At 31.3% G+C, this 27,213-nt stretch overlaps 1 protein-coding gene across 1 annotated transcript in view; it reads right to left on the reverse strand.

Annotated features, from left to right (window-relative positions):
• Positions 1 to 27,213, reverse strand: part of LOC139489728 (uncharacterized) — a 118,706-nt gene that overhangs the window by 49,300 nt on the left and 42,193 nt on the right. Inside the window, exons 24-48 of the mRNA XM_071276480.1 lie at positions 26,552 to 26,688; positions 25,325 to 25,522; positions 24,301 to 24,509; positions 23,756 to 23,892; positions 23,193 to 23,317; positions 22,560 to 22,745; positions 22,002 to 22,216; positions 19,326 to 19,492; positions 18,631 to 18,749; positions 16,749 to 16,955; positions 15,910 to 16,115; positions 14,773 to 15,628; positions 13,735 to 13,935; positions 13,286 to 13,503; positions 12,755 to 12,879; positions 12,295 to 12,416; positions 11,647 to 11,832; positions 10,745 to 10,953; positions 10,020 to 10,132; positions 9,108 to 9,232; positions 8,618 to 8,809; positions 3,383 to 3,576; positions 2,960 to 3,087; positions 1,072 to 1,178; positions 49 to 243 (exon numbers count right to left, since the gene is read on the reverse strand). Coding sequence (XP_071132581.1) covers positions 49 to 243; positions 1,072 to 1,178; positions 2,960 to 3,087; positions 3,383 to 3,576; positions 8,618 to 8,809; positions 9,108 to 9,232; positions 10,020 to 10,132; positions 10,745 to 10,953; positions 11,647 to 11,832; positions 12,295 to 12,416; positions 12,755 to 12,879; positions 13,286 to 13,503; positions 13,735 to 13,935; positions 14,773 to 15,628; positions 15,910 to 16,115; positions 16,749 to 16,955; positions 18,631 to 18,749; positions 19,326 to 19,492; positions 22,002 to 22,216; positions 22,560 to 22,745; positions 23,193 to 23,317; positions 23,756 to 23,892; positions 24,301 to 24,509; positions 25,325 to 25,522; positions 26,552 to 26,688 — 4,877 coding nt within the window. The remainder of the gene's footprint in view (positions 1 to 48; positions 244 to 1,071; positions 1,179 to 2,959; positions 3,088 to 3,382; positions 3,577 to 8,617; positions 8,810 to 9,107; positions 9,233 to 10,019; positions 10,133 to 10,744; positions 10,954 to 11,646; positions 11,833 to 12,294; positions 12,417 to 12,754; positions 12,880 to 13,285; positions 13,504 to 13,734; positions 13,936 to 14,772; positions 15,629 to 15,909; positions 16,116 to 16,748; positions 16,956 to 18,630; positions 18,750 to 19,325; positions 19,493 to 22,001; positions 22,217 to 22,559; positions 22,746 to 23,192; positions 23,318 to 23,755; positions 23,893 to 24,300; positions 24,510 to 25,324; positions 25,523 to 26,551; positions 26,689 to 27,213) is intronic.

Here is a 27,213-nt window from a genome sequence, read left to right on the forward strand (position 1 = left end):
TTGTTTGGACTTGGGACTTTTTTTAGGAACAAATTAAAATATTCATACCATGTTTGTCAACAGGAAATATCCATAATATTCTGGGAACCCTGTATCCACAAGTCTTTTGTTCCAGTCTTTAGGATCCTGTCCACACAAAGCATTATACACTTTCTCAGTAAAATCTGACCCAGCAGACGCCTGTATCTGTTCCTGGTCACATATCTTACTTTGTAATTCTGGATCTTGGCCAAGTTGAGCTACCTAAATTTGAAAAAGAAAAGCATTTTGAATAATCTAGAAATAATTTTGTAGTAAGTAACTTGCTGTAATATAGATGGGTCTTTTGGTCACTTTTACAAGTTAATTCAGTAACTGTATCTGCAAAAATTATTGCAAGGTTTTTATTTATGCAAAAAATGCTACCAAAATATTATTGCAATAATAAGAAACCTGCATTTTGAATTTGATACATATATCTGTATGTAGATTTTCCTGAAATTGCAAAATAAATTTGCCTTTGTTGTCTAGTCTAATAGTAAATGCACGCAATAATTTCTGAATTCACAGTAAATAATATCCTTTATTTCAAATATCAATTCATCCAACATGAAGATTTTCATATGTCTTATTCATAAGATTTTTGCAGCACAATGCATTTTGTCAATATTTTATAAATACAACATAAATTCCTGTAACAAAAAGCACCATTCCAGCCAAGAATTATCCACAAGGGGATTCACAGGTGAAAAACCTTCCTTTTTTTTGTCTTTTTGTTTTTAGAATGGAAAGTTAAATCTAAACCTTTCAAAATTTCTACTTTTAGCCATGGTCATGGATAAGTGATATCAAATGCACAATGCACCATGTAAAAATCTAAAAAAGGGAGATAACACCATAACAATCAGTACATTCAAGTCAATTTGTTTTCAAAAATCAAAATTATGGGAAGAAAAATTACCCATTTCATAATGTACACCAACTAGAAAAATACTGAATATGAAAATTATGTAGTGCAAGGTTTTTTGGGTGAATTTAATTTTTCATAATTGCCAGATAGATTGATTGAAGGTCACTTAATAACAAACTTACAAGGTCATCATATGAAGCATTTTTCTGAATGACACTCAGATGTGAGTCTAGTGACAGCATGGCATTCCATAAATTCTGAATGGCTCCATTACTGTCTGATGGTGAATCTGAAAAAAATTCCAACAAAAAGTAAACAATAAAAATTTCTGTAATCATATACCTGCCTAACATCTTTACAACAAGCACAAATAAAATTCATAGATTCTTTGACAATTGACTCTAACAACAACAAACTAGAGGCTCCAAGGAGCCTGTGTCGCTCACCTGATATTTTTATTTACAATTAATGCATAAAATAATGCAATCGTTATTCTTTTGCTTTAGTTTCAGAGATGCATGTATAAGTGAAAAACTGCATTTTCCCCTATATTCTATTTTTAGCCCTGTATGCAATGTTGATTGGCACATTTTTTAACTAGATACCCTAATGCTGATTGTGAAGTTTTCTTAAATTTGTCTCAGGAGAAGACTTTTGTAAGAGATTACAAAAATTTACAAAAATTTGTTAAAAGTTTACTATAAAGGACAATAATTCCATAAAGGGGTCAATTTACCGTTTTGGTCACTGGACTTATTTGTAGATCTTACTTTGCTGAACATTATTGCTGTTTACAGTTTATCTCTATCTATAATAATATTCAAAATAATAACCAAAAACTGCAAAATCTCCTTAAAATTACCAATTCAGGGGCAGCAACCCAACAGCATATTGTCCGATTTGTCTAAAAATTTCAGGACAGATAGAAATTGACCAGATAAACAATTTTATCCCTGTCAGATTTGCTATAAATGCTTTAGATTTAGAGATATAAGCCAAAATCTATATTTTACCCCTATATTCTATTTTTAGCCATGGCAGCCTTCTTGGTTGGTTGGTCAGATCATTGGACACATTTTATAAACTAGATACCCCAATGATGATTGTGGCCAAGTTTGGTAAAATTTGGCCCAGTAGTTTCAGTGGAGAAGATTTTTGTAAAAGTTAACAATGTACGACAGACGACGTACGACGACAGACGACGTACGACGACAGATGCCAAGTGATTTGAAAATCTCACTTGACCTTTCAGGTCAGGTGAGCTAAAAATGGTTAATCATTTGGATTTTTATAAAAGGAGCAATAACATTTTTTTCAAACATCCAGTTAGAAAGTCTAATTTTTTGAGCCAACATATGTCTAAGATGTGTGTAAAAAGGCTTACTTTAATTGTATACAAAATATAAGTTGTTGATCAATGATCATGCTGTATATTTATTCCATTTGATTGATTGATTGATTGATTGTTGGTTGCTTTAGGCCGCATAACCACAAAAAGGCTATATCACGGAGAGAGCTAATTTGAATATTTTTTACAATTTAAAACATATTTTAAAAAAAGACAAAAGGTCCTTTAATAAACTAAAATTCTAGACTAAAGCAAATTGATTATTTACAAATAAAAATCAATAGTTAGATAACATGATAAAAATTAAAAATTGATTTAAATATAATAACATTTTTATATTTTATAATAAATTCCAATTTCTTTTAAAATATTTGTAAATGGAACATTATCAAATAAATCATTATTCCATTTTGTAAAATAATTCACTTTCATGTAGATGGAGGTTTCCTTTAATACAAAATCCAGTTTAACCCACCACTTCCATTTGCAGGATTTTGTTGATAATTTCTAATCAGGAATTTGAAAATATGTCCAATTATAAATTTTAAATGAATAGCAAAATTCAGTAATAGTGTTGCAACATTGGAACGTCAATGATTTTGAAATTTGATTATTTCACACTTCAATGTTTCTATCTAACTAGATTTAAATTAAACCATACTAAAATTATTTCCTAATTAACAGACGCTCCATTTGTTTCCTATAATTAATTAGTTCCTTACTTTTCAGACTACCAATAATAGCATTCATCTGAGTGTACACTTCTTGCCATGTGAGGTAGTATGGGTAAATACTGGTATCTACTGGTATGTTCAACAAAGTGCTCAAGGAACCAGTTAGAGCAAATATCCTACAAAAGTTATATTATATAAATAAGAAAATGTGGTATGATTGCCAATGATACATTTCTTAACAAGAGAACTAATGTCATAGAAGTTGAAAAAGAACATTAACATATTTGACAAAAATGATAAAATTATGTGAACTTTCCAATAAAGATATAACATTAAATATATTTTATACATGAATTGTTTTTGAAATTCAAAAACCTGCATATTAACTTTCTACAGTTACCTAAAGGTGTATAAATCAAATAAGTTCATGCTGCATATCAGTGTTAAATTCATAACATAAAAAAAGCTTACATCTGCGGAGATTGGAACATTCCCTCTAAAGATTTCATTAACAGAGATACATCTAGCATTGTTGTTAAACTGTTGTCAACATTTGGTGGCTTTTCTATCAATGCTGTTAACAACACTGTGAAGTTGTTAATGTTTTGTTGAACATTCATCCAATCAATCATACTTGAAGAGTTGCTATTCCAAATGTCCTCAATCTAAAAATAAATGGTTGTAAATTTAAGTTAAAATATTGCACAAACTCTGTCTTAACTTTTAAATCATAATCGATCCCAGACTTCAATAACATTTGTTGGAGAAAAAAAATCTAACTACAACCTAGACAAAACAATTTTACAAAACCTTAGCTTTGTACAATTTACATGACCAAGAATAAAATATTGTATGTTTCCCCTCCCCCGACCGACCCGGTAAAATCATCGTGACTCGAAAAATTTTATTTGCCATTCTTGTCCAAATTTTTTTTTTGCTATGTTGGTTTCTTGTGTATAATTCGGAGTTTAGTATGACGTCCATTATCACTGTACTATTATGCATATTTTAGGGGCCAGCTGAAGGACACCTACGGGTGCGGGAATTCTCGCTACATTGAAGACCCATTGGTTGCCTTCGGCTGTTATTTGCTCTATGGTCGGGTGGTTGTCGCTTTGACATATTCACCATTTCCTTTCTCAATTTTATTTTGGTGATATCTTTCCGATGCTGTAGTCAATGAGTGCTGGGGCGTGTTTTATTGGTCTCTTCTGTACATCTCCAGAATGTCTTCTGGTGAAGAGTTCAAAAAAATGAATCTGGACCTCTTCTGGAGATATACGGAAGATCAATAAAATAAAAAAATTTAATTGCCGTCGAATACAGCAGGTTCTTGTTATGTTGGATGAATCAAATTAAGTTTACGATTTTTTTAAGAAAATTAAGATACGTCCAGTAGACATGACTGTAAAATTGTGCTCTGTTCGTTACAATTTTCTTTATGCTTTTCTTCAATTCAATGTTGCTAAACAAATCAGGCTTTATCCCCCACTATTTGATTTTTAAGAACAATCTTATCCTGCACAAGAATTCGTTAATATTTGTCTGGAATATGACTCGGATCAATTTACAAAAAGGACATCTTAGTCTATTTATTTATTTTTTAAAGTAATCGAACTGGATTATTTTTGTATAAAGCAAAGCTTTCAGGAAGTTCTCAAAATCATTTTTTTCTGGTGGTCCTTGAAGAAAATCTCCTCAGGTCCTAACTATTATTTCTAATGCAAAATTTCGATGGTCAAAACCTTCGGACTACCACTTTTCAAATGCTTTCATTATATATCGATCCATATGTTAGTATGCAACGTAAACCAGACGTTTCATATACTTTTCTTTTTAATAAATTTTAACAGTTGGTTGTGTACTGATTGATACTTCAGTCTGGGAGAACAAGATTTATTTCAGAACTAGTTGCAACTAGCTTTGAACAAACTTCCAGTAATTGCAAATACTCTTTGTTCGATGTTTTGAGTCTATAGTCTTAATGTTAGTTGGCCGGTTTCTTTTGAGTATCTCGTACCGATCTTTTCAGTTAATCAAATTGCAACTGATTTGCACAGGTTGTTCTTATATTGTACTGCTACACTACTGTTTCAGCTTCGAGGAGGATCGAGCGCTCACAAACTAGTTGTTGTACTGTTAAATCACTGTCCCTGGATAGGAAATGGTTGGGATCCCACTACTATGTTTAATCCCGCCACATTCTGTATGTATGTGCCTGTCCCAAGTCAGTAGCCTGTAAGTCAGTGACTTACAGGCTACTGACTTGGGACAGGAACTCGGTGGTTGCCGTTTGTTGCTGTGTTACTTCTTTGTTTTTCGTTCACTTTATTTTATACATTAATTAGGCCGTTAGTTTTCTCCTTTGAATTGTTTTACATTTGTGATTTCGGGGCCTTTTATAGCTCACTATGTGGTATTGGCTTTGCTTATTGTTAAAAGCCGTATGGTCAGGTGACCTATGACTGTTAATTTTTGTATCATTTGGTCTCTTGTGAAGAGTTGTCTCATTGGCAATCATACCACATCTTCGTTTTTATATAATCAACTTCTGCCATATTCTTTATGAACCTGTCCCAAGTCAGGAGCATGTAGTTTAGTGTTTGTCGTTGGTTCATGTCTCAACTCATATTTGGTATTTTTCAAATTGTTTTGTTTTGTATAATTAGGCCGTATTAGTTTTATCGTTTGAATTGTTTCACACTTTCATGGCGTTTTATAAACGGCTTTACAGTATCGTTTTTTTTGTTATTGTTGAAGTCCTTACGGTTTCCTATTATTGCTTTCATCCACTACTTCATATCATGATAGTTGCGTCATCAGCAATCAGATCACATCTCTTCGTTTTTATATTATATACCCGACTTTTTCTCTCGTGTTTTCCTGAACATGCATGAAATATTTGTCACTGGGCGTTAAAAATTAGCATCAATTTTGTGTTAAATAAGAAAAAACCATCTGATATTTATTTATTTGTTGGGATGGGGGACAGGAGATTTTCGTTTATGAATATGGTTGCCTGGTAAGAGCAAAAAAAAAATAGGCATGATTAGCGACAAATTAAAATGAATAATGATGTCCTCTTTCCTTCTTCATTCCTCATCTATTGATTTAAACTGACTACTAGCCCAATCAAGAGTATTGAAATTAGCGTTAATCACTAATGAAAATATAATAAAGAAAATGTAAAAAATTAAAAGTTCAATAAAATTGTAAAGTTTAATAAATAAAAGAAAAATTGAAATGAACTAGCAACCTCAATCAGGCATGCGCCGGAAAGTAATCTTCAAAATGTTGATGGTTTTCTGTACCTAAAGAAGAATCAAAATCCCGTCTCTAGAATTTCAAAGAGTTGTCCCTTAACTGTTACTGTCCGTGTAGTTCTTATATTCATCCAGCTTATCGTCCTACAGATATGTCCTACTAAGGCTGTCATACCATAAAAACGTTTATAACAAAGCTCACATTCTAGTATATCTTCATTAATTAATTTATAAATGTCATTTAGACTAAACGACGCCATGTTTGTTTTGTGCCTCTGCTGTCTAAACCACCTATTTAAAAAGAAGAGGTGGAAGAGAGCCAGAAGATCTTCCCAATGCAAAAAAATAGAAATGGACCTCTTCTGGCTCACTACCGAAGAACAAAAAAACACGCCCCTGTTTTTTTGTGATACCTTTCCGATGCTGTAGTCAACAAGCGTTTTAAATCAAGGCATTTTTGCATTGAAGCGTCTATATAATTGGGAATTAACAAACAATGCCTTGCCACACAATTTGTGTTGTGTTGTGTGCAAGGGAGATCTTTGAAAATAAAAAATCTGAAGCATCTTTCAACTGCTTAGTGCACCTTGATTTGCTTTGTCTTCAACCTCTGTTCCTGTTTAAAGGATAAAATCTTTGAGTAAAAATGGTGTGAATCGTGCTTTGAAATCTATCCACTTTGTCTTCGAAAAGGTTGGGCACAAGTCAGGAAATGTGGGATACGTGTATTCCCTGCTTTCAAGAAACCTTCCCGATTTCTGTTGTAAAAAAAACTCAGTTTAAATGTGTTTTTTTTTTCAATTTATGGCATGAAATTTACAAAAGGGCACGTTTAAACGTTATAACTGCATCAGTTGAATTTGAAATTCTTAAAGTATTCTAGGAACAACAAAACATGAAAAAGTGAAGCCTTGGTTTTTTTCTAGAACTCGAAAAAAAAACATACAAATCATTTATTTAGGAATCAATTGACCAAGCTGCATGATCCAGGTGAAACTGAACATAATTGAATTATGTTGACTTCTATTGAAAATTTTTATTCATTGAATTTTAATTCCCAAGTGATTAACATATCTTTTTGTGATCTCATAAATGCGGCGTTTTGCATTTGCGCCGATCTGCATTTCATTTGCGCCGATTTTTTTACAGGTAAATTACAGGTAAATAGATATAAGAAGATGTGGTATGAGTGCAAATAAGAGAACTCTCAATCCAAGTCATGTTATTTTTCATTTATCATTTTAGACCTCTTCCATTAGCCATTTGTACAAATGTAATGAATTGTCAATCATAACATTTATATAACTGTTGTCCCCTGCTCACTATGGGGAGATGAAAGAAGGCCTACAAGATACACCTCCAGACTTTTTCCTTGACAGTATCCGTAGTTCTTAAACCTCTGTCTTTCGGACATCTGCCACATGTTTATGCTCGATCAGTGTTTTGACAATAGAATCCGCGGTGACTCTGGCTTTACACGATTTATGGTACATTTGAAAGATATGTTGTTATGTTTCATGACACTAACCTTCCGATATGTATGCCCCTCGATGATTAAAGAATTGACTCCTCGGCTCGTTTCAGTGTGTAATATGTCCATCATGTACAACGAAGTTCCAGAACATTATGAATCAAAATTAACTTAAACATAAATGAACAACCAGATTTTACAATGGTATAGTACAGTACATGTACAAGTATTAACTTACCTGTAAATCTAATAAGGAGCAAATATAAAATCGGCGCAAAATGAAAAAATGTAATCGGCGCAAATGAAAGAATGGAAATTTTCAAAATCGGCGCAAATGTCATACGCCCCATAAATGATGATCAAGGTATGAATTTGTGAACAAAGGAATTGTTTTGTTGTGAGTTATGCATCAAATTAGACTTGAAATAAGCTTGTTTTTTAACTAATAAAACACATGCTATCATTAAACATTGATATTACATGTAGAATGTGCCATTTTGTAGATTTCATACCATAAAATGAAAAGGAAAAAAAGAGGTCCCTGTATACTGTTTTAAACACCAGAAAACTGGGGTGTACATACACTGAATACAGGGAATACCCACTTTTCTTGACTTGATCCTTAGAAAAATTATATCAAGAAATAAAATAAAATAATTTGCCTACCTACCTACCTACCCATACCCTGACAACCTCAGTTGGGGAGGGGAAACAATGATCTTTTTAATGTTGGTCCAATAAACAAAAGACTTGAATGTAGTAAACAGATAAAAAAAGGTTGAACTCTATCGGAAAAAAAAAGGTACTGGGGATTCAAATGTTCAACAAATAACAAACATTCTTTAGGCTCCTATGTAGACTTTTGCTAAACCACGATATCAAATATCCAAGAAATTACAAATTGTCTTCAATCCATGAAAATTGGTATCTATGAAAATAAATGAATCCACAGTTAGTCTAATGAGTGCATACCTGTTTTTGTAATTGTTGTGATTGGCTCTGGTCCATTAACACTTGAAGGAAGGCTTCTGGGTATATACACATGACTTTACCCAGATCTGCTGCTATAGGGGAGACAACTCCATCTGGTGTGATGTAATCTGCTAAAGTTTTATTTTTACAGAGCTCTGTAAAAAGGGTTGAAGTTGATATGACTTCTGACAGCTGAAATTACACAAAAAAAACTTATTTTATGACTCAATATTTTAATGACAAGGAATAATGTGGTATTTTTTGCAAAAAAAAAAATCTATATGAAAGATAAAAACAAGAGAGACATTTTAAAGATTTCTGTTTAATAGTTATTTTGAGTGAACTTATAAGTAGGTAATGAAAAAATAAAAATAATGAATATTTTTGTTCTTTTTTAAACTTGAAAATTGAAACATACATGGGCAGATTTTAAACTGAGTTCCAAGCAAAGAAGTGAAATAAGTCCTTCAAAAACAAATATTAAGCTTACCTTTGAAACATCGATATTGTTAGACTCAACAGCTTGTGTACCGTTATTTGCAATGTTGAAAATTGACTGGAATATATCAACTAGTTCTGTTGAGTTCTTAAGAAGGGTTGAAAGACTAACAGTTCCTGGAAATAGACAAGATATTTATTTTTTATGTTATAGTTATTGACCAAGCAAGTCTGCATATTGGATTTAATCTTTAAGGCTTAGGTGACCCTGATTAACCCGAACGTAGGAGTTCGGGTTAAAGGAGCACACAAGCCGTGCAAATTAAATCCAATATACCGATTTCATTGGCCAATAACTGTTTTAACACATGACGCCATCAATTTATGTGAACGTTTTATAAATATATGCAAACGTTATTCCGCAACCAAGGACAAGAACAAGAACAAAGAGATTTTACCCATGTCATGTGTTCATTTCCTTCTACTAAAGACAAATTATTTTGTTCACAAAATAGAATAAAAAAGTAACATATGATGTTTTGATACTAAAACTATTGGTGTTATCTATGACATTTTAAATTGGGAAAACAAAGTATATTCATAAATTGAAAATAATCATTGAACCAGTTTTGCAAGCACTGGTTGAATAGCCACAAACATGTTATATCTTTGTGACAGGATTGCTTCTCTTAGAAAAACTTAGTAGATACTTAGTCAGCGGTTGAGCTAAGGAAGTACTTCTTTAGCTCAGTCGGTTAGCGCGCTGCCTTGTAACACAGAGGTCCCCGGTTCGAGTCCCGGTGGAGACAAGCAATTTTGTAATGAAATTCGTGCCTCTCCGGTTACATCTTGCTAGATTCTTTATGCAAGTCCTGTGACAAGCATTAATCAATGTGCTTTTTTCTATCATTTTAACCAGTATTTTTTAAAGGAATCAAGACATCCCTGCATTCATTATACACACCTTGCATATGCATCAGCCTGCTATTGATTTCCTTCAGGATTACATTAAATGTCTGTGTAGCCTTAACCAGTGTTTTATCTGCTGCAGGCAACAAAGGCAAAAACATTGATGTCCTGAAATTTAAAATCATAACAGTTGTTTGATATACAATAATAAACTGTAAATATTATATAGTTGAATAAAAAGTATTAAAAGGTTGACAGTCTTTTTGTGCATGAAAGAAAATAAATTTAAAAAAAATTCACAATGAACTGAACATAATTTTTTAGATTTGAATGATGAAGTTTTGTCTGTTTACACAGAACATAGTAAATAATGAACTTTCTACATAAAAAAAGTAACAGGAAAACATGTCACATAAAATAACATTTACTACACTTTTAAGGTGGTACCTAACACTACAGGGAGATAACTCTGTAAAGTCAGCTAAACGTTTTAACTACGTTGTGTTGTAAAAAGAATATTAAGCCTCTCAGTTATCAAAATTGGTGTTTGTCAAACTGCTATACAACCAGTGTAATTTTTCAGACATAACAGTTGGTTAAAATTTTTTGAAATTTTTATATTTTTGTTAAAAGGTCAAAGTAAGTACTTTGACAAAATTTGATGAAAATTAAACGAGACAAATTAATTTTAGTGCAAGTGTTGGGTACCACCTTAATTTGAAAAAAAAGTCCCCTAGGTCAACAAGACACTAGAATTGATATCATCATGACTATAGTTACCAATCTGTCAACTTCTGTCCGAGTTCTTTTTGAAGCATCGTTCCTAATCTTTCAAACAAGCTTGAAAACGATGTGACATTAAACACACTGCTGACATCTGGTGTCTGGTGAATCATGTTGTTTATGATGCTTGATAATTCCACCAGATTAGGGTAAAGTGTTGATATGTTCAAAATTCCTTTGTTCATTTCTTCAGTTAAAGCAGCAAGCTATATCAAAAGATAACATTGTAAATACATATAGCTAATGCAAATATTTTTTTGTTTTGTACACATACCATTGCTATCAAATATCTTTAATGGTTTTAGCGTTTCAAGTCTTTTTTCATACATATCAATTAAATTAATTTGCATTGAAGTCTATGGAAAATCTAGAGGATTCTTATTGGCATCACCTCTCAACATTATTTACATAACACAAATGCTAATCATTGATTGGTCAGTTACATGTTGTAATGTCTCTGCAGATCTGAGAATATGTGCCACTGGAACCTAAGCAAGCAACAATCAATCTATTAATCATCTTCTTTAATATTTAATAATGAGGCAGAAAAATTCTTAACAATGAATTGTCTTAACAGCTATTGTTACTGTATATATAAAAATAAAAGTATGCAAAGACATTTCCATTTGGAGTCTGCCACAGAGTCATTTAGCAAGTCCAACAACAAAATAACAAATTTTTGAAATGAAATTTAGATGAAAATCTCAGAATTCTTTTGCTAAAACTTAACACTTCATAATCAAAAGTAAATAACCACAACAATCTGATCATAAACCCTTAATTTTGGCTACTATGAGTAAAGGGTAAATTCAATTAAAAGACGTCTTGTCCCTGAATAATGTACTTTACTGAACCCTTGACAGTAATCAATCAAAGTAGATGTAATATGTCCCTTTTACCTGCTGTTGGAATAGATGACTGTTGACAAATCCAGACATAGCTTCCTGTACAATTGTGCTCTCATTTAAGTCACAAACTGTCTCCCATACTTTTTTAACAGCAGTCATATTGCCACTGGTTACAACTCCTTCCCAGAATTCTTGAGTACAAATGGAGGCTGAATTATTCATTAGGAATTCAGCCATCTACAAATAAAAATCACATTATTTAACAAAACTTTAACTGACGAAGGTTTAATGGCTGAAATGACTGTTTAGCAACTGGCTAGTAAATCATATTAGTGAATGACTTTTTCATTACAGAATTATCAACAACTTAAACATATAGGCTAATGTGACTCAAATGCTGTTAATCAAAAATAAACTTTTAACTGTAAATTCATTATTATCATTGGTCCCTATTTTTGTATGTTGATGGAAAATCATGTTAGGTATATTTGATTTCGTCTGCTTGCCAAAGTCTGCATATATATACTGGTATATAGAAATTCATATTTGGTTGGATGTTTAAATTCATGGTTTAACTTTAACCATGAAAACCCCCAAAAATGGTACCTCACCATTAAAAATCATACGAAATATGATTATAGATTTAAAATAGTGAATCAACATTCCTGGTATCTAAGCAATTCCAGACTAATAATTTACCTTTTGTGTATCAATTTGAGCATCAAACAGTTCATCAATCCAAGACGGATCATGGAGCAACATATCTACTGCCTTACCAACGTTAGAACCATACAGCAGAGTTGATACATTCATTGGTTTATCTGTAAATATAAAAAAATTATCAAGTCTCATCCTACCTTCAAAGATTTGTTAAACAGATCATAAAACTAAAATACTAACATACTGGTAGGCTTAAAATTGAGATAAGTGACAGATAATCAGATATTTATTTATTGTAAAATTGATATTTTATTTACTCTCAAATACTGCTATTTACAGAATACTACTTGTATGCTATAAGAAATTAATGAACGACATATTTATTAACAAGATTTCTTATAAAACTATATCAAAATATATATCTGAATAACTACCACGTCTTTTTAAAAATATAATAAGCATCTTTAAGATGATTCCTCCATAAAGTAAACAAACTTACAGGTAAAATCCATCAATTGTTTATTGAATATTGAGATCCATACATTGGCAGCAGCTAAAACGTAGACAGGAAGTCTACCGCTAGGGTCACTGATATCTATTAAGGAACGCAACACATTCTCTACCCTGTAATACAACATAAAAACATAAGCTATCAATAATATAGAATAACAAATATTTGTTTGAGTATTTACACCCTGACAAATTGGTATCTTACATTGACCAACAATCCTCAAGCACAATGAAAAGTCATAATAATAGGTTGAATTCTGTCCGAGATCTCTTCTATAAGTTGTCCACTACACTACTGAACAAGAATTGAATTTGCCTGATGTCCACAAGTCTCTTCATAAAAAATAATGTTTGGATTTGTATTATATATTTTAACTTTTGTAAGCACCAGTTGTACATTTCATACCTATAACTGGTATTTGAGCACAACCATCAAACAGTTATGTCTATAAACCAATGACTTATACATGTCAATCGGCTGAATTAAGTTTTTACCAATTAGAATGAAGATAACACTTACAGTTTGGTATACATATCTGGATATGGACCCTGTAGTTTTTCTGATTCTGTCTGAAGTGCTGTCATTAATGCTGTCATGTTGACATCAAATGTTTTATCAAGGTCAACACCACTAAAATCAACAGCCGTAACATCAAACAACTTCATTAAGTTAGCTGTTAACTTTTCAATATCAGCAGAGAAGGTCTGTATATTAAATGGTGCACTCTGGTTTGCAATCTGAAATCAGGAATACAAAGTTTATAAGCATAATAAGTGTCTTCTTAAACAATATGGCAGTCAAAAGTTTAGTTTTATTGTTGAATCTAAGGCAATCTAGAAATTATGTATGAAAAAGCCAAAATTATTTTTCATTAATCTCTCTTTCAGATATCAACAGTGGGTAAAAGAATTGAAGCTAAATTGATTTTTTTCCAATTCATAAAGCTACAATGTATTCTTCCATCTTACCAATGGTAAAATTGACTGTAGTTCTAACTGTTCTGACAACATTACTAGTATATCAGTATTGTTGCTCTGACATAAAGGTGTAATTATTTCTGACAGATTTAAAGATGGAGGGAAATCAAAGATCTCATGCCACTGTTGTTGATCACACAGGAAAGATTCCAGAGCAGTACCATCTCCTAAAATGCTCAAAAACTGGCTGATCTGAAATTAAACAGAAGAAATTTGAAATTTTGAAAAAATCAGCCTAATCTTAATTCATACTTTTAAAATGTTTACTTTTTTTCATCATCTTATTTTGTGCATCTTCTAGGTGTTTTCTCTTTATCATAAAAATATATTTTGCTGAGTCTTAAATTTTCTGTACTGCGTTTTGTAGGCTTTTTTTTGGATTTTGATTGTTTTACATTTTTTGCCATAGCATTGCCAGTTTGTTTTCAAATAATGACTTTAAATGTCTCTTTGAATTCTTCCCCCTCTCTTTTTAAAGATTAAAAGGCAATAAGCCTTTCAATACATGTAAGAAAACTGATTTTTGATAGAATTATTGACAATTTATGTATCATTGATGTACACTTTTCATCTCCTTTTATTCATATTCTCTAAGCAATTTTTGAAATATCTGAAATACCATTTATCTTAGTAATATCTGAAATATCATTTATCTTAGTAATATCTGCAATACCATTTATCTTAGTAATTTCTGAAATACCATTTATCTTAGTAATATCTGAAATACCATTTATCTTAGTAATATCTGCAATACCATTTATCTTAGTAATTTCTGATATACCATTTATCTTGGTAATTTCTGAAATACCATTTATCCTAATTATTTCTGAAATACCATTTAACTAAATAATTTCTGAAATACCATTATTTTTAGTAATTTCTTAAATACCATTTATCTTGGTATTGTTGACTTTTATACCTAATGGTGAAAACAAAGACTAATTATAACACAAATAGTCAGTACTATTGTATGATGAAAAAGTTGTCCATGTCTTGTTTATTTCTGAAAAACCATGTATATGTACATACCTTTTCTGCCCTAAGATATCCATTAAATAATCCATTCACAGAATCAGAACTTAAGTCAATGGAATTTAGCAAAGCTGTCACAACGCTGGTATTCCTAACGATGGCACCAAAATCAATTTTATTTCCTGGTGTCAAAATCTTATCCATAATAACGTTTGTCAGCTGTGTTGCCAACTGCATATTTTTAAAGATTGAATCAAGTTCACCCCAGGTTTCAGAACTTGTGTTGTTCACTTGTGTACCCAATTGTGAAAATAAAGATAAATAATTCCATAAAAAGTCAGTATTATTATATGATGATAAAGTTGTCAATGTTTTAGAAAGGTCAAATTTTATATTATCTGATGAAATCATTTGCATAATAACATCTGACAATTTCATAGAATTTCTAATGATATTCGCCCAGTCGGGTAAAACTGATGAATTTTGCACAGCACTCATGTAGTCTGAAATCTTCAATTTATTCATCAATTCTTCTAAAATTTCAGAAGAATTTCCAGAGCAAATTTTACTAGGTGTATCAGCATTCACAACAAATATAATATGCCAGTGTTTTTCATCTTCACAGAAATATTTGTACGGGTCGGATAGCGACATCAGTTTCAAGAATTCCTTTGGATTCTTCATAGGTGACATAAAGAGTTCGTTCAAGACACTATCATTTATTTTAAGAGTTGTATAAATGTCAGATAGAGCTGGAATGGATCTGAACATATTATCCAAAGTTAATGTAGTTGAATTAACTGCTTGCAGATTATCTAATAGCAGTTGCAGATAGGTGTCCATTATATGTCCCATGGATAAGAATGGCTCTTCATTTAACATTGGCTGTAGAGAATTCATGAAGGTTAGAAGCCTGAAACAAACAAAAAATCTCAATCTCATTATTACCTTAAAATAGCAGAAATATTATCAAGTTATTATATTTCAACCAAAAAACATGAATATTACACCATTCAAATTCTTTTCCCAATTGGACGTTCTAAGAAATTCAATATTTTGAAAAATAATTTTGAAGTTTAAACTTTTATGTAAATTTGCTTATCAAATTAAAATGTATTAGTCAATATAAAATCTGTTGCTTAATCATATTAAAGATTTTTTTATTTAAATCTTTATGAATAAACAAATTGTTACTCTGCGGCAATATCTTGTTGATCCTGTCTGCTCTGTGTATACTGTGCAAGTAGATTCATCCAATAAGATTCATTCATCCAAGTGGTAGGCAACTCTAACATAGGTGGATGTCCTATAAGAGCTGTCATCTGATTGGTCAGGGTTTGATCAATGCCTAGGAACTTGGAAATAATATCCCAACCAATCTCAGTTGTATTGCTGAAAGCCTGAAATAATATTTAAATCAAAAGCTTTGACTTATAAATGTGCAACAGACTTGACTTGTAGAAAAAGGTTAAGATTTCCATTCATCATGTTCATATCAAAAATTTATAAAAAGGTTGGGAGAAACTAAATAGTTTCTGCAACACTATTTCAGTTAAAATCATATATCTAATTTTTTTTTTTTTCAATTAGTACACTGAATATGCTGACATAAAAAATCTGTTTCATAATCCTACTGTATTTTGTGAATAAGAAAAGGAGTTGAAGTAAATTTTGAGGGTCTAGATATAGAATAATTCTGTATCAAATAATCAAATTTGAGAAAGCAATATATTGTTGAGATAAGACAGGGGGCATCATAGCAAACAAACAAGAAATAACATCTACCTGCATAGATGACTTTCACCATTTTTAAATAGGAATTTAGAACTTTTTGAGTTCACTGAAAAAATTTCTAGGTGCACATGATTTTAATATCAGTATTTGGTAGTTATTATCAAATTTTTATTGAAAGTCAACAGTATACTATGGGTTCTCCAGCTTCTTAAAGACACAATTGATCATCTCAATATAGTTTAAATGTGTAGAAAGTGTTCCATCAAACACACATCCAGAAATTAACAGAAAGAACTTACCTCATTAATAGCAGAATCAACAGAATCTATTTCATGCATAATTTCTGAAGATACTTTCATGAGATCTAACGCACAGAAGTCTGTTTTAAGTTGTTCTATGTCCAAGCTGATATAACTTGGCACTGAGAAGTAATGTGAAAAGTTGCCAGTATAACACAGTGACATCATAACTGCTGTGATATTATCATTGGTGAACAGTGAAGTCATCTGAAATAAGTGAAACATCAATGTTTATTTTTAGAATCAGTATTTAAAGCAAAATATACAATAGAGTAAGACTTTTTAAATTTGTTTTCACTAGAAGTCAATCCTAAAGTATGCCAAACTTCTTTTTTATAATGCAAAAAAAAATACCAGTCTTAGTTGCAAGATACACTGTTGAATTATCATTCATATAGATCTGTTGGAATTGCATAGCTGTGAAGGATTCACATATATGTGTTGTATTTACATAGGATTCACATGGATGTGTTGCATTCACATATGATTCACATGTTTGTGCAGAATCCACATAAAGAATATCTTTTTCTTTGGTAATACATAGGGAATAATACATGACAAAATCCGTATCATATGCCGTATCATCTCGAGATACCAATATCAGCCAGAGGGCCTTTAGGCCCGAGGGATGATATTGGTCAAGGGAGATACAGTATGTGATACAGATTTAGCCATGTTTTATACGCTTTATCATATATTTCAACAGGAGAGTACATGTATATGATATGCTTTCTGATCCCTGGCACCTGGGTTACCTTAAGTTCTACTTTTGCCTTGTTTTAAAAGCTTTAAACGAACTGCTCAATTACTCATCTGAAGCACCTGGGTAACCTTACAATTCACGTGCTGCTGTTTAAAAAATATTTTATTAATTGTATATTTTTGTGTGTTTTGTATGGTATTTCATTGAGTTCTTTTTATAATTGCATTTCGTGTGTCAGAAATATGAAAATTCAACGTTTGTGACGTCACATTCCAAAAAATGACGTCATTCAATAAATTGCGCCACGCCCAAATGACCGTTCATAAAGAACCCATTTTGAGAGAAAAAAAATCTGAAGAAGCTTGCATAAACTAAAACAGAGTTAATGTAAAAAAAAAAATGAAAAACAAGAATGTGTCCATAGTACACGGATGCCCCACTCGCACTATCATTTTACATGTTCACTGGACCGTGAAATTGGGGTCAATACTTTAATTTGGCATTAAAATTAGAAAGATCATATCATAGTTAACATGTGTACTAAGTTTCAAATTGATTGGACTTCAACTTCATCAAAAACTACCTTGACCAAACACTTTAACCTGAGCTTCACACTATCTTCTTCTTTGTTCAGTGGACCATGAAATTGGGGTCAATACTTTAATTTGACATTAAAATTAGAAAGATCATATCATAGGGAGGGAACATGTGTACTAAGTTTCAAATTGATTGGACTTCAACTTCATCAAAAACTACCTCGACCAAAAACTTTAACCTGAAGCGGGACGAACGAACGGACGAACGAACGGACAAACGTAGGCACAGACCAAAAAACATAATGCCCCTCTACTATCGTAGGTGGGGCATAAAAAAAAAAAAAAAATTAGTAGGGGTGTGATAAAGGGTGCGATAAAGGGTAGGGGTGTGATAAAGGGTGTGATAAAGGGTATGATAAATGGTGTGCATCAAAGTTGCGCGATATGGATTAAACAGCAGGCTATTTATCAAATATTCAAAACTACTGTATTTATTACTAAATGTATGATAAAGTAATTTAATGAACAGTTAATGTAATAAAAGGGGAAAAGATCTATTCTTTAATAAATCTAAAGAACGACAATAAAGGTCCCTGAACCTAATTTATTCTTTTGTTAAGTTTTCAAATTTACTATATTTTACCTGAGGAGTATTGACTGAATTTAAGACAGTTTCCAAAACACCAGGTCTGATAAACAATTCCCAGAGTTTAATTATTTCTGTTGCATTACCAAACAAATCTTCCATAGTTATCACGGTCTCTGCAATGACAAATTCACAATGGCTGTAGATTATATATGGTTTTTTTTAAAACTTTATAAATCTGTGGTATAAACTTATTAAAACAGCTCATATAAACAAGTTAGTAAAATACTATTTAATGTTCTGATATATCAGGTCAGATAAAACTGTCGCTGAAAATAATTATCAAAAATACTTTTATAAAATGCTACCTCAGGTATGGGTTTTTGCTCATTGTTGAAGCTGTACAGTAACCTATAGTTGCTAACCTTCTACAGCATTTGGTCTCGGAGGAGATTTGTCTCATTTGCAATTATACCACATCCTCTTATCTTTATATACAAAAAGAAAACATTTAAGTGCCAAATGAAATTAACTCACCTGGAACATCTAAATTTAAACAAGTTTTTCTCACAGTGCTTAGAAACATGTATAATTATTCATTGTTTTGGGTTATTTTTTACTGACTCGATGATATCTTATTTTCCTTTGTCTTTAAAGATTCTTATTGCATTCATCTTTAATATTAAGCATTACAAAAGTTCTTTCATGATAATCCTAATCTTACTGTGGGTAATATCTATGAATCAACTCACTATTTTCTATCCTACTGATAAAATGTTGGAAGATTACGTAGAAAGCTTTATATGTCTGTATGGATTGTTTAAATACTGGATCACTGTCGACCATTGTCTGTATTAGTCCCTGCAGATCTGTTGCATTACTGGTTGACTGAAATACTTTGGGTAAAGATGTTGACAATCTTAAAAAAAAAAAAAGAATGATTAAAAAAACGTTTTGTGTCCATAAAGTAGTTTTGTATAAATCAGACCAAAACACTTCAACATTATTACAGTTATTAAATAAACAATGCCAACTTATTTTACCTTTTGACATGACAAAATTAAGAAAATGTCTTGCTTAATAAATTAACCTCTCCCAAATAAAATACATGTTACTGTGATTATGTATAAGGCTTCAACACAGTTTGGAGTAAGTATTTTTTTTTTTAAATGCAATCAATTTAATAATTTGTTGATCAATTGAATTCTTTAAGTTAGGTCATCATTTCAGTGGTTTTGATATGATTATAACTGTTTTCTTGTAAGTGATTAGCTTATTCAGTTTATTTCAGAAGTTATTCTATGACAATGGATAGTACACATTTTTGTATAGGGGCCAGCTGAAACCCACCTCAGGGTAAGGGATTTTCTTGCTGTGTTGCGGACCCATTGGTTGGTTTGGTCTGTTTTCTTCTCTTTGGTAGGATTGTTGTCTCTTTGACACATTCCCCATTTCCATTCTCAATTTTACTTAAGTACAATTGCTAAGAGTGACATAGCTTGATTTAGGTATCTTTATTTACAAATACCTGATTCTAGACTAAGCAATCAATTACTTTTGGAAAAGCTGTTGTCAAAATCTGAATATATTTAATTATTGTTAAAAAAAACCTGGTTTACAGATGGCAAGGTCTTGCTATAATTCAAAATATAGTATTTTTTTTTAAAAATGGAGAATGTGTCCATGGACACAGATGCCCTGCTTACATAAACAGTTATAAAGGGGCATAACACCATAACGGAAAAAGTGACTCTGCCCTAATTCAGGTTTGCTCTGTGGTAATAACATTGTGAATAAATTTCATAACATTTGGCTGAAGCAAACTAAAGTTAGAGAACAGAAACCCATTTCAGGATGTACATACGGAAAGACAAGGATAAACTTATGGTGACTTGAATAACACCGATATCACTCAGATTACAATTCTACCTTGACAGGTAAGTTTGTATTTAGCCTATAAAATACTTATTTAGCCTTGAGAATTGAAAGGTCAGTTTATCCCATTCATACAATAGAAGTTTACCTATGAGGGTCTGAATGGGGTTTACAGAATAGAGAATAAATGTAATAGCAACAAAAAATAGAGAATAGAGAAAATGAACAACAAAATAAAGAATAGAGAATAATGTGGTGCAAAAGTATAAAGAATAAATGTGCAAAATAAAAAGGAAACTTAGGTAACTGTAATGCAATACCGATAATATAATGATCAATGTGCATAATTGATAAATAATCTTGTAACAGAAAGACTATATAGTAAAATCATTTTCATGAGAATTTGCTTTACAAAATGAGAGTAATTTTTAAGGCTATTAAAAGAAAAAGATATTTCATATTAATATGTGCAAAATAAAATATTTAATAATCATTTTAAGTTCTTGTTTTTTCCATATTTTACAAGAAAAATGATAAGTTACCTGCAACTACCTATTGTACACTATAAAAACAGATTAATCACAATAAAAACAATTCCCGATTGTCCCACAATTAAACTTCCCAATTGTCCCACATACATCTTCCCGATTATCCCACAACATTTCACTACCTTTTTACCTGTAATTTCAAAAAGTGGGACAATCGGGAAGACACCTTGTCAAACTGGTTTTGTATAACTGACTGTTTCTTGCCCTAGATGTCTATTTCACAGTGACCTTATGTGTTTGTGCTAAGAGTACATTGTACTGTCAAATTCATTGATTTTCTGTTGGGACATGACCTACATTGTAAACATGCAAAATAGTGGCTTGAGATTTCAACTAATATTAGTATAATAAATTAAAATTTGGAATATTATATCTTGGTTGATGATGGGGTTTTTTTGGGACCAAGATGTTTTCTTCATTCTTGTTCACATTATGATTATTTTAACCTTCAACATTGTTCAATGCACATTTAAAGATAGAAAAAATTTCAGCTCTCATTTAAAATATTTTGCAACTTAATAATAATCTGTCAGATTTGGTGTAAACAAAAATCAAAACCCTGCAAGCATAGTCTATTTCTATAACAGTCAAGCAGATAGTTTTTTTTATATCTGAAAAAAAAACTACCATGTAAAGAAATATGCAATTAAAAGGTCTAAAATAACCCCTAAAATTCAACATTAACAGATTTTTAACAATTAAATCAAGATGCACAAAGTTTTAAGTATTGGTCAGAATATAGGGTTCTTCTGTACTTTAACAATATCACAATAACAATAAAGTGACCTTAATTTTGGACAAGGTAAATGGCATGAAGCCAAATTTATCCACCTCTATTGTATGAATGGGAAACTGACCTTTCAATTCTCAAGGCTAAATAAGTATTTTATAGGCTAAATACAAACTTACCTGTCAAGGTAGAATTGTAATCTGAGTGATACCGGCATTATTCAAGTCACCATAATTGTGCATTCAGCTACGGCGGGGGCATAAAAATATACTTACTGCATAAGTCTTGCAGGATCACTTATTACAGAATTCAACATTTCAGATGCATCAATCCAATACTGCATGTTTAAGAACTTTGGTAGTGTGTAGTTTCCAAGGTCAATGCTTGTTGTCTTTTCTATATATCCCATCAAAAAGTTTGAAAATTGATTAAACTGTGCAACAAGTTCTGTAGTGTTAACAATGTGTGGTGAGCCACTGGTGTTCAAAAACTGAAACAAAAAAGTTACAATCATTAACAGAAAATTATTAAAATTCCAAAGTTTTGTTTGACATCAGATAACCAAAAAAAAATGAAATATACATGATCTGATAAAAAAAAACCAACCATAAAATCATTTGATTTTTGCTTTCAAAAATCTGTGAAAGTTTCTTCATGCTGCAACATTAACACTAATTTTCACTGCCCAAATGACCTGTTGAACTTGAAAAAAACAACAAACATAAAACATCTAGGGATAAAAGTTTATGCCAGGATTGTAGATATAACTTAAGATAAGACCTCACATTTATATAACTCTGCATTTTTGTACTAGTAAAATATATAAATCTTACCAATTGTTCTATTTCAGGTACAGCATTATACTCAGTAGCTTCTAACATAAGTCTTGTCAAGTTAAGATTACACAGGGCAGATTGGAATCCAGATATACTGAAATTGGATCCTGGAACATCAAACAGGGGATCAGTCATATCACAGAACTGATCCCAGCTTTGTAAGTTTACCAGTAAGCTTGAAATCTGAAAACAAAAAAGAGAGGCAAAAAAGTAATAATTGCTTTCTCATTATTTCATTTCAACCTGTTTCTAATTGTAAAAGATTTATAAAAAAAAATCTCCATATAAATCACGGTGCTTGATCCCTTCTTAGTATACATGTATAATTTATTATTTAGTCTTGTATTATTTTAATTTTAGTTTCTTGTGTACAATTTGGAAATTAGTATGGCGTTCATTATCACTGGACTAGTATATATTTGTTTAGGGGCCAGCTGAAGGACGCCTCCGGGTGCGAGAATTTCTCGCTACATTGAAGACCTGTTGGTGACCCTCTGCTGTTGTTTTTTATTTGGTCGGGTTGTTGTCTCTTTGACACATTCCCCATTTCCATTCTCAATTTTATAAAGATTGTTTAATTTTTTTTTTTAAATATAAATGAGAGTGAAAAGATTTTTCAAGTTCACCTACCTTATCAGAATGATAGATACTGTTAAACACCCAGACTTGATATAACTGTGGTAAATCATCCATTAATGCTGTAACTTTCTCCATCTCAGGATAACCATCAAATAAGGAGGCAAAGTCATTTACACCTGAAATAAGTTTTTAACAATGTTTCTATTTCATAAATAAATGTTGAAATATATTTCAAAATTTAATTGTAAAAATATATATTGTAAGCTAATGAGTTTACAACTCATTAAGTTTATTACAATGTTTCTATTTCATAAATAAATGTTGAAATATATTTCAAAATATAATTGTAAAAATATATATTGTAAGCTAATGAGTTAACAAAACATTATGGAAAATAAACAGTTTTGTTATAATATTGGATTGATATATGAATGGATGGATGGCTGTTAATTGTAAAATTAAATGCATATTCAGGAAGAACATGTTAAGTGATATGAAAATGAATCCTGTTACATGTATGTCATAGACAGACATGCTGAGCCTGATTTTTAATGTGCTAGTTCATTGGGAAGCTTTTCAAAATATGAAATAAATTATCATATGGTTTAACTTACTTGTACTTTGGTTGAATCTGTTTAATATGACTTTCATATACACACTGACATAGTTCAATATAGCATTAAATTCTGGGACAGAAGCCAAGCTACTCAAGGCAGCTTCTTGTGACTTTTGTGAAAAACTGGTCAGTGTCCTAAAGAAATAGTTGTATACCAGTAAAATATTATATCACATATATCATCAATAAAAATAACTAGAAGAAACAAACAGATGGCATGACAAAAATAGCTGTTGTATTAGAATACCATACATGTATTTTTTATACACACAACATTTAAAGTAAAATGTCCATTTGTAGTGGGTTTTTTTATCATTTCAAACTCTGCACTAACATGCATTCAAATTATAATGAAACAAATGTTACCAGTACTCTTTGTAATTCATTTCAATTGAGTAGTTCTGTTCTGAAAGACAGCAGATTTACTTGCATGATAGCTTTTTATCATTACTTAAAAATATACAAATGTTATACACATGCAAATAATGAAATATACATTTCATTTATTAAGTAACAATAAATTAACTTGCAAAAAAAACTTACGTTATATAATTTTCGGGCTTAAATCCATCAGTTACCCGAGACACGAAGTTTTCCCATGCCTTGGTATATTGTGACTCCATTAGCCATGCATTACTGTTACTGATAGTTATATTTGGTGGGTTGTTTATCATGTCCATCAACAGCTCATTATATGTCTCATAAATCTTCCAAAATTCTGTTGGTACAGCAGAACCATTCATTTTAGTTAACTGAAAAAAAAATAAAAAAAGCTTGATTTTTTCCCCAAACACAAGATACATAAAATAAATAATTTTCCTGTGATAATATTGTAAATTTCCAAAAGAATTGCTTAAATTCTCCCCTCTTGTAAATGATGACATTAAGGATCTAAGAATGAAAGATCAGGAAAAACATAAAAGAAACTTCACAAATAAGTTTGGATATCTTATTTAAAAATGTCAAATCTGTTTATGTCATACTTAGGTCTCTCATGGTCATGTCTGTTTATGTCATACTTAGGTCTCTCATGGTCATGTCTGTTTATGTCATACTTAGGTCTCTCATGGTCATGTCTGTTTATGTCATACTTAGGTCTCTCATGGTCATGTCTGTTTATGTCATACTTAGGTCTCTCATGGTCATGTCTGTTTATGTCATACTTAGGTCTCTCATGGTCATGTCTGTTTATGTCATACTTAGGTCTCTCATGGTCATGTATGTTTATGTCATACTTAGGTCTCTCATGGTCATGTATGTTTATGTCATACTTAGGTCTCTCATGGTCATGTCTGTTTATGTCATACTTAGGTCTCTCATGGTCATGTATGTTTATGTCATACTTAGGTCTCTCATGGTCATGTCTGTTTATGTCATACTTAGGTCTCTCATGGTCATGTATCTCCAAACATTTCTATGTACTCATACAGCTCTGGCTTTTAAATATTTTGGGTAGATTTTTCTTGATAAACAATAAATCAAGAAAAGTTCTAGGATGCAAGATATTAAAAAAAATATTTTCATTCGTTCAAAACTTTCTTAGTACATGAAGTATTAAGCAACTTACAGCTTCAAAGAGTTCTGGTAAACCATCAACACCAGCAAGCAGTTCCTCATACAACTTGGTGTAATTAATGTAAACCCCACATATTTTGGTCTGCAGATCAGCAGGGTCTACTGTTGTATTAGCAGGGATTGATATAACTGACTTGAAAACAGACAGATCAGAACACATTTCTTCCCAAGAATTCAATACTTTGTTGACCTGAAAAATGATAAATAGTTCATTACTTTTTCAATGAATGTATAATTTGGTGTTTTTCTAATTTGCCACTTTCTGCAAAACATTTTTAGAATTCTTATTTTGTACATTTACTTCAACAGCATTTCTGAGATTAGAATTTTGAAAGATTTTTTTTATTACATCCAAAATTATATTACTGTTATCTAATTTTCTTGTACCAGTTAAATAAAATTTTCCCTTCCCTAACAGCTGCTTTAATTCTATAAAAAGAATTATAAATAGCTTTTGCAAAAATACTTTCAAAAATACTGAAAGCTATAAATATGTAAACAGTAAAAGTACCCCATACTGTGGATTCATTATATTTCATCATAAATAAATTTGGTGTATTTACTGTCTTCTGATTGGTTAAAAGAATTGGGTTTATTTTCAATGTTATCAATTTTTATGGCGACACGCCCACTCTAACGTTGTGTATTCATACGCAAACATCTGTGTATGTTGTTATCCTTATTAATATATATCTTTGAGCCTTATTTTTGATAGAAATTTATTGATAATGAATGGCAATAATTTATTTTAAATTTATTGAACCATAAAATTAATTTTTGACTCTTCACATTTAGCAGATTATTCAATGTGAAGAGTCAAAAATTAATTTTATGGTTCAATAAATTCAAAATAAATAACAGTCATTCATTTAGCATACCAATTTTTGTGGATTACCTGAAAACAAGTGAACTGTGAACCATGAAACTAAATGTTCAACGAATAACAAATCTTGGTAAGGTTATATGAGGACTTTGGCAAAACCACAAAATCAAATATCCAGGAAATGCAAGTTTGCCTCAATCAACGAAAATTGGTACCTTCGAAAATAAGTGAATCCACAGAAATCAAGATTTGAATGACACAATCCACGTCTGCTGACTTGGCAGTACATCTGCTGACTTGGCAGTACGTCTGCTGACTTGGCAGTAAACCTTTAACAATAGTTTAACTAACACGCATACTTTCATGTATGAAAATGAAAGAATTGAGATATCTCACCTTATTGGGATCCTGCAATGTGTCCACCAGTGTCAATAAAGCTACAGTGCTGACCTCTGGAGAAAATGCTATAGTGTCTAATAGTTTGTTAACTTCCTCAGAATTAAAATATTGTCTTAAATCAACATGTCCTGTATCTAAAAATAAATTTAATTTAAATATAACATCTGTTTGTGATATGGAAATAAAAAGATATTGTTTATCACAGGTACATAAGAAAATCAACAATATGAGAGGCAGATATGTCTGTAGTAAAGAACAATTAAGTAAAACTGTGAACTACTGCTCACAAATGATACCCACGTTTTAAAAAAATTGGTGGACAGACAGAGGTAAAACAGGACTAAGGGGCCCTTTATAGCTTGTTGTTCGGTGTGAGCCAAGGCTCCGTGTTGAAGGCCGTACATTGACATATAATGGTTTACTTCTTTTTTAAATTGTTATTTGGATGGAGAGTTGTCTCATTGGCACTCACACCACATCTTCCTATATCTACTAGCACTAGGACATGCAAGAGAGTAACCCAACAACACTAACAAACACGAACCTTTTCTTTTTCAATCAAAAAGAAGTGAGATAGAAATGGTCTTAATACTTTCCTTCAGGGAAAACACAAACAAACATAAAACTTTTCTTTTCCTATCAAAAAGAAGTGAGATGAA

Source organism: Mytilus edulis, chromosome 9, assembly GCF_963676685.1.
Source record: "Mytilus edulis chromosome 9, xbMytEdul2.2, whole genome shotgun sequence".
Classification (NCBI taxonomy): domain Eukaryota; kingdom Metazoa; phylum Mollusca; class Bivalvia; order Mytilida; family Mytilidae; genus Mytilus; species Mytilus edulis.